This window comes from Trichosurus vulpecula, chromosome 1 (assembly GCF_011100635.1).
Source record: "Trichosurus vulpecula isolate mTriVul1 chromosome 1, mTriVul1.pri, whole genome shotgun sequence".
NCBI classification, from domain to species: Eukaryota; Metazoa; Chordata; class Mammalia; order Diprotodontia; family Phalangeridae; genus Trichosurus; species Trichosurus vulpecula.
The window spans coordinates 540,899,718-540,920,583 of record NC_050573.1 but is presented as its reverse complement, the minus strand read 5'-3'; the positions used below and the strand labels follow the sequence as shown (position 1 = coordinate 540,920,583).

Sequence of the window (20,866 nt, the reverse complement as noted above, 5' to 3'; positions counted from 1 at the left end):
AAATTCCAAATTCTCTCCCTTCCTGTCCAGACTCTCCCCACCTATTGAGAAGGCAAGCAATACATCAATTAGATATGTTTTTACGCCTGCTATTCCTACCAACGCTAATACTGTTTTTTCCTAAGTAGCTCTTTCAGGCTTACAAAGTACTTTGTTGTCAGCCAAAAAAATGTTTTAAGTGCCTGCCCTGTGCTGATTATAGTACGAGGCGCTGTGACAGGTCGAGAGAAGTTCCTTGCCCTCGGGGAGTTTACAATTTAATACAAAATATCAAAACGTCTTTTAAGACTCCTTTCACAGCCTCACAGAATACAGGCGAGAACCCTTGGGTAATTTCTCCCTATTTCTAAACCGAATCACATCAGACTTTTTACGGGGCTCTGCCACAAAACCCAAAAGATGGCAAGGCAGAGAGTTGACAATCCAGGAGAAGCCCAAGGGAGAAGGAGCATCCAGGATCGCCTGGGACGCTCTCGCTGCGCAAGCGCCTTCTCCGTGGAAGATGGCCCTTTAAGGGGCGTGGCCTTGGGCGGCCGGGGGCGTGTCCCTGAAGGGCAGGGGCGGGGATAGGCTCTCCTTTCCCAGACTACACTGGGCGCGGCGCTGGCTGTTCGGCCACGTCCCCGGGCCACGTCGCTCCTTCATCTCGCCATTTTCGCCGCTTTCTTTAGGGGCAGCAGCTAAACCGCCGCCGCCGCGTCCCTTCCCGGTCCCGCCAGCAGCCGCCGCGCTCGCTCGCAGCCCGCCCCCGGCTTTGCTCGCTCCTGCCGCCGCCGCCATGAACATCTTCCGGCTGACCGGGGACCTGTCCCACCTGGCGGCCATCATCATCCTGCTGCTGAAGATCTGGAAGACCCGCTCCTGCGCCGGTGAGGGAGGCCCCGGGGGCCGGGAACGGCCACTTGGAGCGCCGGGAACTGGGGGGCAATGGAGCCGCTCCCGCCGGGGGTGGCCTGGGGGTCTGCACCGAGTCGGATAGCGGCTCCTTCGTGCTTTGGTCTCCGGCTCTCTCTTACACTCCTCCGTCCCCCTCGGCCGGGCGGCGGGGAACTCACCTCCGCCGACCCCTCCCTCCCAAGGGACTCCTCCTGCCTCTTCCCATGGCCGAGGGGAAGATGTGGCCCCACGTTGCTCTTGTGCGCGGAACGGCATCCTCGGCTCCCTGTCCTCCCCCGAGTCCCGCCCGAGCTGTCTCATCCTTTGCAGCTCCCGGAGCTGTGCCCACCTTCTCTCCCCGGCCAGGCTCAGCTTAGGGCCCCTTGTCTGCCTGGGTGCGGAAGGGCCAGGTTTCGTGTATTCCCTGCCTTAGGTGCTCCGGCTACATTCAGGAAAGCCTGTGCTGCATAGACGCCAAGGCTGCCTTGTAATTGGGGCTCCTAGGAAGGAAAAGAAAGTTTGGAATTCAGGGATGTAGTCCTCCCACCACCCCTCCTTACCCCGATGCATGTGTCTCTCCCAGCCTTTTTCCCGAGCTGAGGACCGGGGGATGGGGCGGGGGCGGAGGGGGTAAAGGGGAAATTATAGAGAAAAGTTTTCTAGGAAAGGATGGGACTGGCGAATTTGTTCGACTGAAGTAGCTTCTGCACGGCTTACAAGTGAGCTAAACTTTTTACAGAATGTGTAGAGAGATGTCCAAACGCTCAGTTAATCTCAGATAATGTGTTCAGAGTTCTGGGAGTGAAGTTACAGATATAGCTGATTCTGCACTTTGCAGGCCTTTGCCTGTTTGAATAGTTGAAACTTCGGAAATCAAGCCTCCGTGACTTTTCCCCCCATAAATTTTCATGTGTTTCCTTTATGTAAGTGAACTGATGGAGATTTTTATTTGGAGGGATTCAGAGTTGGAGAGGTTTTAAGTATTTGGGTTCCAAAATTGTGAATCAATGAATCATGTTGGAAGGATGGGTACTCGATTGCATTTCCTGGCCTCATCTGACGTGGCAGCTCTTGAAGGTGTGGTGGATTCAGTAGCAATCCCTGGATGCTGCTGGAAGAGGTCATGATATCGGGTGTCCCTGCTGGTTTCAAGGACTTAGTAGTTACCATTTGGGTTAAGATAAAAACTAATAAACTCAGTTTCAGAACTTCTGTCGATGAAACTTGAAGATTATGTGCAAGAATACCTTATTGGTTTATGTGGGTGAGAGTGAACGGACCCTATGTAAATTTGCTACTATCCTGTTTATGCTTTATGGATTAAACCAGATTTTGTATACACACTCATTTAATAACTAACTTTATTAAAGCTATTTTTTATATTTAACTCATAGTACATAGTACTCTATTAGGATCACTTTCAGTTTGCTAAGGGGCAAAATCTCTAGACTCCTCCTTTAAGTTTGGTAAATTTTGTGAAGAATTTCTTTGGAACGACTTATACCCTGCCATACCAATTGAGATGAGAGGAAATTTGTAATTCTGTTAACCCTGGAAACTTAAATGCTCCTTGTATTTAAAAAAATACTTTAAAAACAGAAGTATTTTATATCACATAATTATAAACACATAGTTATCAAGAGTCACTGAACTTTTGACAAATACTGTACATTTTTTTTCAGAAATTGATGTATCCTGAGTCATGGATATTTTCATTGAGGCAAAGAAAGGTGGACTTCAACGTGATCTACAAGACTACAGTGGTTTTTTTTTAAGTGCCTCCAAAGTCTCTAATCAAAAATTTGTCCATGTTACTCATAGAAGGGCTCCTTCAGCTACCATAAAAGCCCACTTACACTTATAGATAATTCTAATAAGACTTATCTAGTTTCTAGCCTTACAGAAGAATAGAAGCAGCAATTTTAAAATGGGAAAAGTGCTACTCTAGTCATGCCCACTGAGGGCAATGACAATTGAGAACAATCAAGAGGAAGACAACTAAGAAAAATTAACAGTCATTAGGGAAAGACAGATACCTCAGTAATTAGCAGATATTTTAGTGCAGCAGAGTAGAAGGATATATATTTGCAACAAACCTTGAGTTACCAAGAAATGATTGCTACATTAGGTATATTCCAAACATATTCTTGCAAATCTGTACTACATTTTGGAAAGATTTTCATCCAGTATGATTTAAAAAAAAAGTTTTCATGTTTTCAGCTATACAGAATATTTGTTATCCATAATGACTTTTACTCCTGCTTTACTCTTCATATTTAAACTAATACATTAGTATAACATATGAATCATAAAATGTTAGCTTAAGCATTAGGCCTTAAATAAGAGATTCTACATAATTCATTTTGTTGATCCCATAAATTGTGTATTTAGCTGCCCGTTTAATTTGAAAATAGGACCCTTGTGATTTACTATCACACACTTTAGATTTTCCTCCCAAAATGCAGAAAGGCCTTTGAAGTGCGTATGTTTCATAGACAGGAGGGGCCTATTTGTGGTATTTGTGAATGTTCATGTTAGACTAAAAGATAGCAAATAGGAACTTTAGGCATAGAAGAATTTTAGGGGTTAGGAAACATGATGCTACTTTATAGTTTTTAAAGGAGCTTTGTATTAGTTTAAAAGATTCAGGGGTGTTTTTGTTTCCATTCCTCCCAATGTTCATTGTTTTCATTTAGGAAAATGTCATATATTTTAGCAGGTGCTAGGTTAATCATAAGGGAAAAGAATAATTGAATGTATTATGGATTTTTTGTTTTTACAAGTAAACAACATATAGGGGTAGTGCAGAACTAATCCATTTTCTATTATGAATTGTTTTGGAAGACTCAAGATGTAATAGAGATTCTCACACTTGAAATATAGTAGGTAGTCTTCTGATCATTTTAGTTCCTTAATGTGAGTTTCTCAGTTGATTTTTAAAAATATCAAATTATGTTACATGGTTTCCTTTGTGGAAAAAAAAGCTGAATTGCTACTCTCTGTTATTCTAATATGAAATGTTTAGTTACTCTATAAAGAATAAGCATTCTACATAGTATATTTCCTAGATAATTCAGAGAAGACAGTAAATGTTTTGGTTCTCTCTTTTGAAAGTTCTGATGTTCATATTGGAATTCTGGCATCTGTTCGGTGCTTGACATAGACTAGGCTTTTCTGATTGCTTCAAAATCACTATTTTCACAAATACTATGAAAAAAGTTTTGCTTTCACAAGTGTTAGAGTAAAGTAAATCATTTTGTATTTTTCTTGCATAAACAATCCAACTCTTGGTATCCATGTTTTTCTGGACTGTTTAATCAAAACTAGGTTGTTTTCAGTACTCTTTCTTGTTGCTTAGCTTTTTTTTGTGGGTGTGCCTATCATCACTGTATTAAAAGTTGAAACAAAAATTCATCACTTATAAACTTTTAATATCTCAAAGTGTTGAATTTAAATATTTAGTGTTAAAGGCCTCATACAATAAATGAATGTAGGTCAGTAAAATGAATGAAATATCTCTTTGAGATGATAACCTGTTTTACCAATCTGTGTTCATTTAGTGACAGATTATTGAGACATTCTTTATTTTCTGTAAGATAGCTGAGCTTCTGTGGGTTGAGGTGTACAAAGTTATGAGTCAGTTTGTGATTCTTGTACTGTTTCACAGAATATCAGAGTTGGATGGGACCTCAGAGGCCATCTAGTCCAACCTGGACCAGAAAAGTCTACAACACACACAAGTGGTCACCCTGCTTTTGCTTGAAGATGCCCAGTGTTATTTGGAGGTAGCTTCCAAGATAGCATATTTCTTTTTTGAATAACTAATTATTAGGCAGTTTTTCCTTAAGTAAAACCTAAAACTGCTTGCTTATAATTTCTACCCATCATTCCTAGTTCTGCCTTCTAGCGAGGCAGAAGTATATTCTCTCTTTCCTATAACATCCCTTCAAATACTTGAAAACAACTAGCATTCCTCCTCATTGGCTGTTTCTTAAGCTAAATGTTCCCAGTTCTTTCAGCAGATCTTCATGTGACATGAACTTAAGGCCTTTCACCATCCTGGCTGCCCTCTTCTAGACTCTTATCATAGCCTTCCTAAAATGTGGTGCTCAGATATTGTCTTACTGAGCAGGTAGGACCATCACCTCTCTAGTCCTAGAGGCACTTAACCTAATATAATCTAAAATTGTATTGAAGTCCATCAAGACATCTAGATTGGCCTGAAGACTGGACTTATAATTTCATTATCAATGGGCCACTTCCTTCCCCTTGAGGAACTTTCTCAGTGATTTATAATAAAGGATCCCTGGATATTGCATATTGATTAAAAAAAATTAGTATTTCCTGTGTTGTATTGAATTTTTTATATTTTATAAACACTTTCTAGTTACATTTAATTTGGTTCGAGACCTCAAGTTTGACACCTCAGTGTAAAAGTTCACATCATAAAAAACAATTTAGATGATCATTAGGTGGAGGTGCCTTTCTGGCCTGTGGTTGGGGGAGAATTTATAGTGAAACGTGAAATTTTTCTGGTTAAAATTCACTTTGATTTCTAGGTGGATTAGGTAGTGCTCTGAAGCTCTAGATTTTAAGGAGGATATGTGGTATAGTAGAGCACAAGCTTTTTTTAATTTTAACTCATGCTTCTTATTTGTACTATTATCCTGGTATATGTTATTCCTCTGGTTCTACCTTTTAAAAAAATTCACAGCAGTCTTCTCATAGCCCCTCTAAGATTAACTATTTCTACCTTTCGTCATTTTTGGCAATTTGATGGGTGTGAGGTGAAACTTAAGAGATGCTTTAATGTGCATTTCTCTTAGTGATTTAGAGCCTTGGCAGATTTTCTTAGAGAACTTTGTATTCCTCTTTTTCTCTTATCATATTCTACCTTGCACTATACTTGTATGCAAGCTATGCCCTAAACCTCTCCCTCTCCCCATTATAAGTACCTTGGGAAGGCAGGATCTATGTTGGGTTTTTTCCTTTGTATTGCCAGATCCTAGCTCAGTACATAGAATGTAGTTGGCACTTAATAAACAGATAGATAATAGCTCTCTTTATATAGTGTTTTAAGGTTTACAAAGTGCTTTACATATATTATCTCCTTTGATCCTCACAAAAACACTGAAGTAGATGCTCTTAATATCTCCATTTTGCTGATCAAGAAACAGAGAGGTTGAGTAACTTGCCTAGAGTCACACAGCTAGCATAACTAGTATGTGTTAAGATTTGAAATTAGATCTTCCTGACTCCAAGTTTGGTTCTTTATCCGCTATGCCACCTGTCTCTATACGTATTTCATTCAAATTGGATTCATAGAGGTATACCCTTTATGCATGTTTGGATTTTAAAAAGATGAGAAAGTAGGTGTATGTGAGTTGACAGTTACTGATAGTTTCTCAGTCTCTATTTTTGGGGTAAAAATGCCATTGGTTGGTTGTCTTTTTTCCATTTTGGATTCAACCACTCTTTGAGATCTTGAGATTAAACTGCTTTAAAATTGGTAGCATTCACAGCACAAAATTAGTCTGTTACTAGTCATTTCCTGCCTACTAAGTTATAGTCAAACTCACTTTTAAAAATGAGAGTGAAGATCAGTATTTACCTAGTACAGGGCCTTCTCTTCTTGAGCATGGTATTCACATTGTATAAGAATGAGGTTTATGAGTAGTTCGTAAGCCTTTGGTTTCTTTTGATGTCTTGGTCCTGAAACCATATTTTCCAATATAGTTTTCATCATATTGTTGTAATACTTCCAGTATTGTCATGTATGTAAAAAAAAAAATGTAGCTGTGGAACTTGAACTGCCATTATGTAAGCTAGAGGGTCAGCTCCCAGGTCCAACCAGAACTAGATTAAAATGTACAATATGATATCAATAATGTTAATTTGTGGTCTTCTAAGTCAACATGCAGCTATCAGCAAGGATCTCTTTCTACTTGAGTTCAACATCACTGATGGAAACTACTGCTGTTAGATTTAGAGTCACAGAAGATTTGTGGAGTACAAGGTTTTATCATGTACTCATAGCTTCTTTTTATAATCCCCTGAATATTTTACTTTTAATTAGCATTTTCAGCATTGATAAAGGACATTGCAATAGCTTATAGTTTATGTAGTATATGGGGAAATGGATCTGTCAGATGCTCGCTCCAGCTGTCTAGCTGTTACTACCTTTCCCATATGGGTCATACTAAAATTAATTAGAATCCCACTTAGTTACTGCTTAGCAACTAGGGTAGTTTGGTTTGCAAATACTAAATTGGCTGCCATATAAGATGATCCTAAATAATAGATAATCTTTTCAAAGAAGAGCATTTATTTGGTCCTTTTGTTGCATCGCCTCCACCTTACCCCATAAATGTGGGTTCTTCCTTTCTGAAGGTTCAGTTTTTGAGATCAGATATCTGTAATTATTACTAAATTAACTCAAGAAAGGATCTGCAATGCCATTTGTTATAAATGAGAGCCCTTATGCTTCAGAACTGAGAATGAGGGACATTGTATTTTTGAAATGTTTATTTTCATATAAAAATAAACCAAAAGTACCTTATGTTTAGCTTAATAGCGGGATTTGAAAGTTTTCCATCACTTTTTTAATTTTTGGAGAAGGGAAGGCAGGGCAATTGGGGTTAAGTGACTTGCCCAAGGTCACACAGCTAGTATGTCAAGTCACTGAGGCCGGTTTTTAAACTCAGGTGCTCCTGACTCCAGAGCCAGTGCCCTACTCACTGCACCATGTGGCTGCCCCTCATTGCATCACTTTTTTAGTAATATAATATACTTTTGTACTCTGGGCAGAGTTTGAAAATTGAGCCTTCCTGTGTATATTGTCCATCAGAAGCTTTGAGCCTTTCCCATGACATACACTTAATTGGATTTACATGTTGAAGAGTGGAATTTGATGGCATTAAGATGTGGGCATCTATAAAAAAATATTTTAGGGTGCCCCTTGTTCTATGTGTATGCTGCCAACATCACTATCCCTTACATGTTAACCCTTAGGCAGTAGGCCTGCTTTTTACCCTTTACCCTGGCTTTGGTACCTTCTCTCTCTTTTGGAGTAATGATTTTTCTAGGTATTTTTATCCCAATCAACAGAAATTTGCTGAGTATCCATTTTGTAATAGGTACTAAGGAGTTGCTGTCAGACCACCAACACACGAGGCTGAATGAATCATCAGTTTTACCCTGTACAACATACCATGGGTTCATAAATAATGTAAACTTTATCTGTACTTAGTGTACCATGGGCATTTAGAGTTTTAGTAAGTATTGTTGTGGAACCTAGTTTTCCTAACATCATATAAAGGATGTTATTCGTGTTCTAAAGAACATGATAATCTTATGTTCCACCAGCAATATTGGGAACAATTTAATGTACAACATAACCAAATCTCTTATCTTGTACTTTGTAATACAAATTTTTTTGCTAAATTTGATTTAACCCCATAGAAGAAGATTGGTATTTTGAGTTTCAGGATTGGTTTGGATTTGACAAAGTGATTGCACCTTAGCATGGGAAATTAATTAATTTAAAATTCATATAAACATTGTAGGGAGTAAATTTAGTTTAATTGTAGCTGCTAAATTTTCATAGTTTATATAAAATTATAACTATTTGCTTTTATCTTTGGCATTTCTCATTGACAAAACAATGCTTTAACTTTTTTTTAGGAACCTCTCTAAACTGCCACATTCCTTCCCTAGAGAGATTTTTTTTGATGGTGTCCTTCTAAAGAATCTCAGCTGTGTCCTATACTTGCCATGACTGCTGGTGTTCCTTTTTTTTTTTTTTGTGAGTTGGAAAATCTCCCATTAGCCATCAGCCAGTCAGCATTTTGGGCAGATGAAGACATCCAAACAAAGTGCTAGAGAAAAAATAGTATAATACTGTATATAAACCTATTAGAGATTTTCTGTAGTTTTATGAGCTCTTTAGAGGACATTGCCTGATACAGAGTCTACCTCTCCCCATTTATAATTAGTTCAAATCACCACTACTACCACTACTACTTACTCCTCATCCTTCTATATTCTAGAAGCTCCACTCTGGCTTCTCATTAATTCTTTGGCACAGGAATTAAGGCAACCCACTTTCACTTAAGTTATACTTCACAAAGTATAAATAGAATTGAGGTTGGACAGTTTCAAATTAGCATGCCCAGATTTGACTCTACATTTTTCTGATACCCAGAAGCAGTACTGTATCTGCTGATTGTTGCAGGAAAACCCCGCAAAATACAAGGCTACAGATGGGGCTGTTAATCTATGAAATAGTTTGACTTTTTTTCTCTAGAAAATGTTGGGCATCCCTCCCCGCCCCAACTTGGTACAGCAAGTTGTTAGGGTTTTTCTCATTTGAAACCTAAAAAGAGGATTTCAAGAATGTTTATGCTTCAAAAACTTGAGTAGGAAATAAAGCATTTTTTATAGCAAGTCTTGGAAAACCTCCTCCCTTTAAATTAAAGATTCTCCCCACCCTCCCAAAGAGTAGTTGTTAGCAACTATGTTGGAACTGTGCCACCTAGGGTTTTCAACTTTTTCCTCTTTTTTTCCCCTTTTTTATTCATTAAGGGGATATAGTAGAGAACTTAAGTGTATTTTTTAAACTGTTGTTGAATAGGATCCTATGTTCCTTGTTTTTAATAATAAAATTAAATTAGAAACTTACAGAATCTTTCTGGAGAGCAATCTGGCAGCATACGATAAAGTTTACAAAGTAATGATACCTTGCAAAAAATAATACCTTTTGACCCACTAATTCCTTTATTAGGATTTTACTTTGAATTTTCAGAGTATGAACTTTAAAAAGAGCTAACCGTTCAGATTTTCATCATGGCATTGTACATTGTTGGAAAAAAACTGAAATAAACTTAAATGTTCTTCAAAATGAGGATTGTTCCATAAATTATTATGCATTGATATATTGGAATCCTGTAAAACAATTAAATTAAGTTGGACAAAATGTGAAGAAAACACAAAATCTGGAAAGACTTGTATGAAATAATGCAAAGTGAATAAAGCCAAACTAGAAGAATAGAGTACACACTGATAATATCAGAAAAAGTGAATGAGGGTGAATGAATAAAGAATCTTGAATAGAACTGAGAGGAGAAACTCAAAAAGTTTCACATTACAATTAATTTAGATGTAAATAATTGATATGTAACTATAGTTGGTGATATTTAAGTTATACTAGAACATTTAATTTTTTTAAGTAAATGAATGGAAAATATTATATTTCTCTTTCTCCTGCTCTCAAACGCTTTCGTTTTGTTCTTTGCCTTTGATTCTATTGTTAACAGACTGTCCTTCATATTATAGTTATATATTCTCCCCCAGATTATTCTGTAGTTAATTTTCTAGGTACTTGGTCCCACAAATAGAATGTAAGCTTTCTGAGGGCAAGGGCTGTTTCATTTTGTCTTGGTGTCCCCGGTGCCTTTAAGTAAGTGCTTTAAAAACGCTTATTCAATGAGAAATTTGAGGAGAAAAAAAAATATTTTCAGCCAGGGGATGGCAAGGAATGCTTATGTATCACTTGAGTTGAGTCTAAGAAGAAGATAGAGATTTCAACAGCTGGGAAAATTTAGTCTTTGGAATTCAGTTCTAGGCTTGAGGGACAGCAATGGTTTGGTGTTTTTGGGACAGGACAGGGAGTTTTATGTCTCTCCTGTTTTTTGTCCTCCTTTGACTCTAAAGTAATAATTTAGTTACTTTTTATCTTCTCTTCAACCACCAGTCTCAAACATTGTAATTAGTTTTTCTCCTGAGGAAGAAAATAACAATTTCTAAATTCTCTGTGAAAAAAAAATGACAATATACAAAATGGTTTTATAGCTAGGAAGTTATATCCAAAAGACTTGTTAACAGTACCCTTTACACAAGGTAGTTAGGTGGCACAGTGAGTAGAGCACTGGCCCTGGAGTCAAGAGGACCTGAGTTCAAAATCCTACCTCAGGCACTTGACAGTTGCTAGCTGTGTGTCCCTGGGCAAGTCACTTAACTCCAGTTGCCTTACAATAAATAAATAAACAAGCAAACAAATAAGTAGAACAGAAAAATAGTGCCTTTTACTAAGAGTAGGTAAATATTGTCCTGTGAAGATAGGTGTATGTGTGATGGGAGTATTTAAACCCAAATTAGGTATTCAGTGAAGGAGGAAGATGGGCAGATATGTAGAAAATAAAGTTAGTTGTGACTGGCTAGAGATATATTCTTACAGAGAAAGATCATAATATTGTATATATGTCACAGCTTCATATGTTGGTAACATTTATCATGTGGTGAAGGCAACATTTTCTAGCTCCCCAGGCCTAGGCCTTTCTTATGCACAATTTGCCCATCATTTGGTACAGTCAGCTAATGGTAAACATCTTCGTTGCTTTGGAGAGAGGGAGGAAAGTGATAGGCTGGGTTTATGTGAAACATCTCCTTTTCCTCACTGATAAAATAAACACTTGCCAGCTCACTACTTATTAGCTTCTGGGGTTTGGGAAAAGAGAGTGTGGTGTCATGGAAAGCAAAAACAAGTAAGTCAAGCCTCTTTGGGTTTTAGTTTTCTTTATAAAATAAAAGAGTTTTGTCACATAAATGTCAGATTATAAGTATCTAAAGAACACAGTTTGAACTCCTAATAACTCACATTTACATAGCACTCAAGGTATGTAAAGGGTTTTTCTCACAATTCTCTTTCGTAGGTAGTATAAACCATCATCTCTATTTTGCAAAAGGAAACAATTTCTGAGATGTTATGATTTGCCCATGACCATAACTAGTGAAAGCTTGAGGTGCCATTTATGCTTGGGTTTCCTAACATCAGGTATAGCATTCTTTTCTTTCCACCATGCTGTGTCTGAGGTTACCACTATATACACAGGATGTACTGTTTTCATATCATGAACTTGTTGGACAGCAAGCAGCTTAGGTAATTAGCACAACTCCTCCCCTTCGGTTCTGGATAACACTGTTTCGTTTTGGTTTTTTCCTTTTAGTTGACCTGGCTTTTCATTGCTATAGGGAACTCCCAGCGAGAAACGTTTGTCTACCAAAGCAGCTGGACAACTGCTCTGCAGCTTAGAGTCTTAGAGAGCTACCTAGGGTGCTAAGAGATTAAATGATTTGCCCAGTAGGGTTACACAGCCAGTGTATGTCAGAAGGCTAACTTGAACCTATGTCTTCCTGACTCTGAGGCCTGTTTTGTACCCACTATGTAATAATGCTGCCTTTCTGGCTTACCTAGCTGTCACTTATATCTTGCTGCTTCCAGTGTCTGACAGTTTTTGTAGCTCAATAGGACTATAATATGATCACTAGGGTTATAGAGATGGGGAGAAACATTTGAACTTACCAAATGAGTGTTTTCTTTTTTCAAGGTGGTCCCCTTGGAAAACCATATGTTTATTCCAACAATGCTGTCACTTTTTGTGTGTCTGTGGGACACAGTATGTGTGCCTTAAGAACTAATCTGTAAGGCATATAATAAACTACGTTTACTATATTTTACAAGCACATCTCATTTTTTGCTCTTTTTTGATTGTCTGCCTCATTTACCAAATAATTCCAAATGAGTTCTTGTTTCTGAAAATACATTCTAGCTTTAAAGGAGCAAGATTTGCTAGCAATACAGAAGAGAATATCCAAAAGTATTCTTAACAATGAAAGCATCCTCTGAAATAAGTATATAGTTTCCTATTTTGGCTTGTTTGAAGAAGCACATTCTCATTTGGAGATGTATTAAGGCAACTCAATGACACATTGGTACAGTGCTGGCCCTGTAGTCAGGGAGACTTTTCAAATTGGCCTCACATAGATACTATGTGATCCTGAGTAAGTCACTTAGCCTCTGTTTGCCTCAGTTTCCTCAAATGTAAAATGGAGATGATAATAATAGTAACTACCTCGTAGGGTTGTTATGAGGTAATAGTTGTAAACTGCTCAGCACAGAGCCTGGCACAGAGCAGATTCTATATAAATGCTCGTTCCGTTCTCCTTCCTCCCATAGACACATGTGTGTGTTCTGTTATGTTGGTTTTTTTTTTAAGTCATATTGCTTTGTGTACTTTTTATCCTCAGGAATGTCACTTAATACTAATAAGTTTTTTTTTTCTTTTTCTGTTCTTATGTGAACTCAACTCACAGCTTCACCTGCAGATTATTTTAAAGAATACTACACTCTTATAACAATACTTCCTTCTACTTCTTTAGGTATTTCTGGGAAGAGCCAGCTTCTGTTTGCACTGGTCTTCACTACTCGTTACCTGGATCTCTTCACTTCATTTATTTCACTGTATAATACATCTATGAAGGTATAATGTGCCAAATAACAATACCATAATTTATTCTCTTTCTTTGTATTTTTGTTTAATTCTGTTGCCTACCTAATGGGGTAGTTGTAAAGAAAATGCTTTTATAAACTAAAGTATTTGTATAAATGTGTGCTGTTATTCACTGTGTGTTTAGTAAAAAGCTGCAAGCATAAGGCCATAACTTAGATATGCTGTCATGACTTGGACAAAGTATAACTAGAAACTGATACACTTGTTAGAGATATTTGATTTCTATTTCAAAGAAAATAGGTAGTAGTTAAAATATTAAACTTTCTTCCAGGTTCTTAAAAGATTACAGACCTTTTCAAGCTTCAAGTTTGCCCTTCTATGTAAGGAAAGGAGCTATTACACTTTTTATTGTTGTTCAGAGAGGGATTGTTTAAGGAACCAGTAAGGGGATATATAACAAGGAATTGAAGTCAGAATTTATTTGTACTCTCAAACTGTGCTACTCTATGCAGACTTTATTCTAATTTCTTCCCTCTTCCTCAGTTGAAATTTTCTTTGTTGAATAAGTAGATTCCATGAGTCTCGAATGTGCTTTTCTTGTTTAGTTCTGTTTTTTTTATTTCCCAAAGTGTGACTAGCAGGCAATAAATTTTAATTTGCTGCAGTTTGTTAGTTCTTAGTCACTAAGTTATATGATCCTAATTGTCAGGGACTTCTAGCCTTCAAAAAAAACCCCAAAACACCCCATTAGATCCCTGCAAGTTGGTTTTCTATGTACAAACTCTTTGCAAGTTTACATGTATATGGGTAGGAGCATTTTTGTGCCAGAAGTACTAGTTTCAATTAGAATTCTCCTTGGTAGAAGGAAATATAAGATTCTGTGGTATACAAGGTATACAAGGAATTCAGAAGAGTAAAATTAAGACTGTCTAGATAATGGTGCATTAAGGAAGAGGTCGTTTTATTTTCACTGTTTGCTAAAAGTTGTGATTCTGATTAACTTACATTAGAAACTTCAGATAACCAAGGATAGTTCTTTATAACTAAAGAGTTTAATATTCCTATGTTCAGTCATTTGGAATTGCCATTACTCAATAGAATAAGATCTACCAGATACCAGAGTTCACCAACTTATGCTAATGGTTTACGTTTCCATCTAAACAACAACACTGTTGGCCTGCCTCTTCCAGCCAACCGTTTGTTTTTGCCCAGGATGCAAGATGTATTCTCATATAGTTCCCTAAATAATGTAGTTCCATTTTAATCACCATAGTTTAAAAAAAAAAGTAACAGTAGGTAACATGCTAACATGTACATTGCACGTCAAGGTTTACAGAGTGCTTTGTATACATTGTTTTTTTTTTTATCTATACAGCCCTGTGAGGTAATAACTACACATTATCCCCATTTTATAGGAGAGACATCTAAGGATTAGGGAGGCTAAAGTAACTTGCTCATGATCATACAACCAGTAAAAGTTGGAGGTAGGATTCAAACCCAGATTTCTCTTGACTCCCAAGTCCAGCATTTTTTCTATCACGCCCTACTATTTCCTGATACAATAGTATTGGTTGTTCATTGTGCTCTGCCTGTGGTGTCCCAAGTTTAAATCACAGAATAGTCAAATTTTTGCCTTGCTTAACAAATTTGAGTATATTTTATTTGTAAGTAAAAGAGACTACAATTTGTTCTTAGTATTTAAGAATGTTAAAAATTATGTCCACTGAATTTCTTACATAAGGCTTTGTTGTAACATGGAGGTGATCCTAGGTTCTCAAAGGCTGTTCACAAAGCTAAGATCTAATAGCTACTACTAGACTAGAAAAAAGACTGAGTAAAGGTCCATCACTGGACCGTATGTCTTTTGTCCAAGAACTATCCAAGTAAATTCAGAAAAGTTCGTCGTCATCACAGCAACTCTTGAAAGACCATCTGCTAAGTCATAGAGGAAGTATAATTCCCCTGTAGAGGGGGCACCTACACTGATAAAATCACAGATCATTGAAATAATAAAGATAATTCTTTAATAAAATTTTGACATCTTGGTCTTTCCAGGAGGGACTGCTTTTATTGTGGGGATAACTCACTGATGAGAGTTACCTTCTTCCCTCTCTCTAAAACCCCAGTCAGGGATAGGCCAAAAGGGAAAAAATGCTTCATTCCAGCCAGAAATAAGATAAATTAAAAGATAAACAAATGAGGAAATCATTTTCATCATTGCCTCTTAACAGCCTTAGAAAATGAAGAGATTATAACCAACCAAAAAATATTAGACAGATACCCCTTCTCTTAGTATTCTATGGTCCAAATAGTTTTTCAATATAAAGCAAACTATTAATATAGATAATCTCAGCCTGTAATAATCTGAGAGTTGGTAACCTCTAGAATTTAAAAAAAATTTTTTAATTTATTTTGAGCTTAAATACATAAAGTAGAATTTTTTTTAACCCTCAGAACATTTTAATACAAGAAGATATAATATATTCTTGTTTAAACCAAGACAAACAAGGGGAGAACTGCTAAGGCCACAAGAAGTTAATGTTTTTTTGCTTTTAATAGTTCCTTAATATGTGATCTAACAGTTATTTTTAAATAAAGTTAAATATTCATTAACACACAATATGTAGCTATATTGATTGAATGTTTCATCATGAGACAAAATAGCTTCGTCTAATGTTTTCTTGGTGGGTCAATCTTTGCCTTGAAGTCTTTTCAAGAATGAACTTTTCCAGAGTATAGGTAAATATCTGATATTTGATGTGTGTGTGTGTGTGTGTGTGTGTGTGTGTGTGTGTACACATACATATATGAGAACAAGCAAATAATGTAATTTTCAGGAGAGTGGACAGCTATATAGATGTGTGGATGTGTGCATAAATTGTGCCTTTAAAAGCAACAATAGGTATTTTAAGCTACTCAGGTAAGAGATTTAGTGTTACCAAATGAACATTCACATCACAGGAAAGACTGGTGGTTTATCATTTGGAAAGTCCAGAGTTTAACCAACACATATCTTAATTGCTGCTATTTAATATTGTAAAGTTGAACATGTAAATTAAGTAAGCCATACCCAGAAAAGGGCAAACCAAGAAATACTGTTCTACTTGTTTAAGAATGAACTAGTTTTTAACATGAATGCAGCTTAAAATTTTTTCTTGATATTTTGTGGTTTTAGATGTTATGAAAAATGTATTTCTTTTAGTTACACATATATTTTGTGCAAGGAAGAGATGAGAGATTTAGAGAAGAAATTAATATTCTGATTTTTACTTTGTATTTATTAGCTTATCTACATTGCTTGTGCATATGCCACTGTGTACTTAATCTACATGAAGTTTAAGGCTACATATGATGGAAACCACGACACATTCCGAGTGGAGTTTCTGGTAGTCCCTGTTGGAGGGCTGTCGTTTCTAGTCAATCATGATTTCTCTCCACTTGAGGTTAGTTAAGAGGTTGTTGGGGACTTTGAGAGGAGGACTAGGGAGGGAGGATTGGGCTGAGGAACGGGGTGATTTTGAGATGATACATATATTTTCACTAAAACCACTGATTGTGAGAATCTGATGTTGAATAAGAGTATATGTTATATCCAAAGTCCAAGTATAAAATGAATCTTGTTTTTTTCTTTAACTTTACTGCCTTTTGTTTTTATATCATTCTTTTCAGAATATCTATTTCCTTCGCTACCTCCCCAACTAGTCTTCCATTGTAACAAAGATTTAAGAAGAAAAATTACTTTGTTTTGTAATGTATGTTAGTCTTGTTTTTCCTTATAATGTGAACAAAAACAGAATCTCATTATCTTGATTCACATGCTACATATTATGGTACAGTACACACTTGGGTACTATTTGAAAGACACAATCTCTTACCAACATCTTATGGCATCCTTTAATGCAATCAGTACTGCATGCTAACTATTGTTCTGTAAATTGTTCACCATAGGGAGTATCCCTTTTAAGTGATGTTTTTTTTTTCCTAACTGTTCAAAATATTAGAATTTTTTGTGTTTTTATATTTCCATTTTTTGATAGGTACTTTGATTCTATTAATAGTTTAAGAACATCATTAAAACTTTTTGATTGTCAAGGTATATGAAGTACCATATTTTTGTGCATAAAGTTCATGTAAGAGAATTATACCAATTTGTTAACTTGCAGGTCTTTTTTTTTAATCTTAAAGATTAAAAAATAATAATGAAATTGGCTTGTCAGCATGAGAAAAAGAAAATCTAGGCTAATCCTTGTAGACAAATAGTGAGAGAGAAGTCTTTGGATATAATGTGATCAAGAATGGGGGAAGCCAGTGATGATTTCATGTTGCCCATGTAGAGGGCTGACTCCCCCAATAGATCCATTAAGTATGGAAAATTGGTGTTTCATGTAAGAAGGTATGGTGTTTAGCCCAGAGTCACAACCAAAGAAGTGGAATTGGACTATTGTAATTCTTCATTTGGGACAGAAATTTATAAAGCCTGGGTACCTTTGCTGTTCTGTGGTGATAATTAGTCTACTAATTGTAGTCGGCTAACTTATTTTACAGATCTTGTGGACCTTCTCAATCTACCTTGAGTCAGTTGCGATCCTCCCACAACTCTTTATGATCAGCAAAACTGGGGAAGCTGAGACTATCACTACTCATTACCTTTTCTTCCTTGGTCTATACCGTGCCTTGTATCTGATTAATTGGATTTGGCGCTACTATTTTGAGGGTTTCTTTGACCTCATAGCTGTTGTTGCTGGTGTGGTCCAGACTATTCTCTATTGTGACTTCTTCTATTTGTACGTTACAAAAGGTAAGAATTGTGGGGCATTTCATGTACTTGGTATTAAATCCTATTTATAAATGCATTCTGAGGGAATAAGCTTTAGCTTATGGGTGGCATAATAGGTAAAGAACTGTCCTCTTGGGAAAACCTGGGTTCAAGTCCCACCTCTGAAACCTACTGACTTTGTGATCTTCTCAAGTCACTTAACCCCTCAGTACCTGAGACATGTCTAAGACCATAACATGCAAAGTACTTTCTGATCTGAATTGGTAAAAAGAGTTTCCTCCTCAGTAGTTCCCCTACATCAATGAGATCAGAGGTTTGGTTCTCTGCCTTAGGAATAGGATTGTTCGTTGTCTCTAACAGATATTTACTTTGAATAAAGTTGGACTAGTTTGAAAGAGAAAGAGAACATTTTTGGTGAATCTGTCAATTAGATTTTAAATAGGATTCTAATCCTTGTAAAAGTTAAGACATGACACAGTTAAATGCAGGTGACAAAATTACAGTATCTTGAACTTGAACTTAGATATTTCTGACTTACTTAGAGTCAGTGTGTAGCCAAGTCAGTTTCTATTTCATATTGGCTCTACTTCTCACTTGTAATAGGCCTGTTTTTCTTCCTTATGCTGTGTTAGGTGTAATCAGTATGTGATACGTTCTCAAATGTTTGGGGATCAATATTGTGACTGTTTTTATTATTTTTTCTCTCTCTTCCCAGTACTCAAGGGAAAGAAGCTCAGTTTGCCAGCGTAGGTGCCAAAGACCATCGCCAGCATCTGTCCTTCAGGGTGTTTGGACAGAATTCTTATCACAAATAAAGGCATAAGATGCTTGAGGCAGAAAATCAGAAACTCAACTTTTTTATTGCAGATAGTCATCAGCGGCTCTGTAAGAACACAGAGGGAAGTAAACCAGCGGATTTCTGTTTTATGCATCTTGCCTTATCTTTTTTTTATTACTATGTACAAAGATTTTTTTACATAAAGAAACTTAATGCTGTATTAATAAATTCAGTGTGTAGTTTCAATTGGAGTAGTTCCAAAAGTGAGGTTTTTTGTGAGGTTGTTTACAACCAAGAATAAGTGCAAACTTTTTTATTTTCAAGAATTCTTTGAAATTGCTAACTTTGTGTCTACAATGAAATTGTGCTACTTGGCAGTTGGTAGATCATATATTTTTCCTTCAATTCCACTTGCATTCCACTATATTTATTTTTTGCCAAAAGATGAATTATATTTGTTAATTGAAGTCTGAGACACGAACATGGGAAGTGTGAAGTGTTACGTTCACTATCTGTTACCATCTGATGCAGAAATGACCCTTGGAAGTCACAGCTGTACCAATTAAAGTTGACAAGGATGATTTGTCTTTTAGATCTGTATTTTTCATTATCAAAAAAAAATTTTAAGTTGTGACTAGAGAGAAGAATCTACTATTGGGGCTATCAAAGACACATGCCCTCTACCCATATTTAAATTTTAATTGGAGGTCTGTTTTGATGAGAAAAGAATATTCAGCCCCTACATTTAAATGGGCAGTGGTTCTTAATTATTTGGCTTGTGATACATAGTTCTGTTGTTCATTTGGTGGGTTGGATAGGAGGCATATTAATTATATTGAATATAGAATCCTCCTAAACTTTATTATTACACCTCCACAGAATGGACTATAAGTTGTTGATCACAGTAATCCATAGGCAGTCCATTTTAAATGCTCTCCATGTTTATAAAAAGCAAAAACCAACAAGTATTCCAAAATGAATACTTTTACAAGTAATGTCCTTGCTCAGATTCATTCAGTATCACTTTTGGGGGATTAGTTATGATTTACAGTTGTGTTTTTAAATTGACAGCACCAATTATCATTCTTTATATTCTTTAATGACTTTTTTTACTGAGCTGTTGCATGATATATCCTGTGTTACCATCCAAAATAAACATTTTATGAAACATAGAATAATCTGTCTTTGTTTATGAATTAAATTTTTGGAGCATCCTGTTTATATGAGTTTAGTTTTTTTAAATTTGCAACAAAAGCTCTCCTATGGTGTGAACACTTAAAGTCCATTTAATTATTATACTTGCTTTTTCTATTTTGTAAAAATCCTAGATTTGTTTCCTTCTGATTTGCTGTTATATTTTGATATTGCTTCCTTTCGATTTTTTCAAAAGTTGATGTTAGGTTTTTATGTGATACACCATCAATATAAAAGTGTTGAATACTAACAGTACTTACTATAAGAAGGACATAGTCCTGCCTTCTGCACTAAAATTATTTAGGGGAATGTGCTGATTGGGTTTTACTTTTGTGTAGTGGCTCTTGTAGTGTCACTAAACTAGCAGGGCAACTACATAGTTAGGAATCTCATTCCTTTTTGCTCCTCCATGTTGTTTTTTTCTGTTCCCTTTTCCCGATGCTTTCCCCTTTTGTATACCAGTTCCTCTTTTCGCTGCTTTCCAGCTTTTTTTTTTCCTCTTGTTTTATTTCCATCTTCCTTGGACTGATTCTGAGAGGATAGGAAAAAAATGGAAGAATATGATATATATTTGACAAAATGTCCATAGCTATGAAAGAATGCATCTATTTTCTGTAGTGTAAGTCAAAAAAGAAATGGAAATAAGCAAAAATTAAAAGATTTGAAACTTTGGTTAGTAAATGAACTTATTTTGAAAATTAAAATTCCCGTTTTGTGATTCATTATAATAGAATGACTCCATTTTAGTTACTGTTCCCAGGCTGAAATAAAATTAGCTTAAGTTGGAATAACATTTTACAAATAAATATGTTTGGGTTGGGGTGAGAGCTGGGGAAGAATTCTCATTCACTTTGGAAATTCAATGCATCTTCTGTGACATATCTTCTTAAGCACTATGTTAAAATCGCTACCTTGCCCTACTGAATAAAGTTTATCAGGTAATGTGATACTCTC

General features: G+C 36.4%; 1 protein-coding gene across 1 annotated transcript; it reads left to right on the top strand.

Moving 5' to 3' along the window:
• The first annotated feature begins 574 nt into the window (after nucleotides 1-574).
• Nucleotides 575-20,866, top strand: KDELR2 (KDEL endoplasmic reticulum protein retention receptor 2). The gene is made up of 5 exons (XM_036741449.1): nucleotides 575-869; nucleotides 13,093-13,193; nucleotides 16,448-16,606; nucleotides 17,709-17,961; nucleotides 18,656-20,866. The coding sequence occupies exons 1-5, from the start codon at nucleotides 779-781 to the stop codon at nucleotides 18,688-18,690; spliced, it is 639 nt and encodes a 212-aa protein (XP_036597344.1). The 5' UTR covers nucleotides 575-778; the 3' UTR covers nucleotides 18,691-20,866.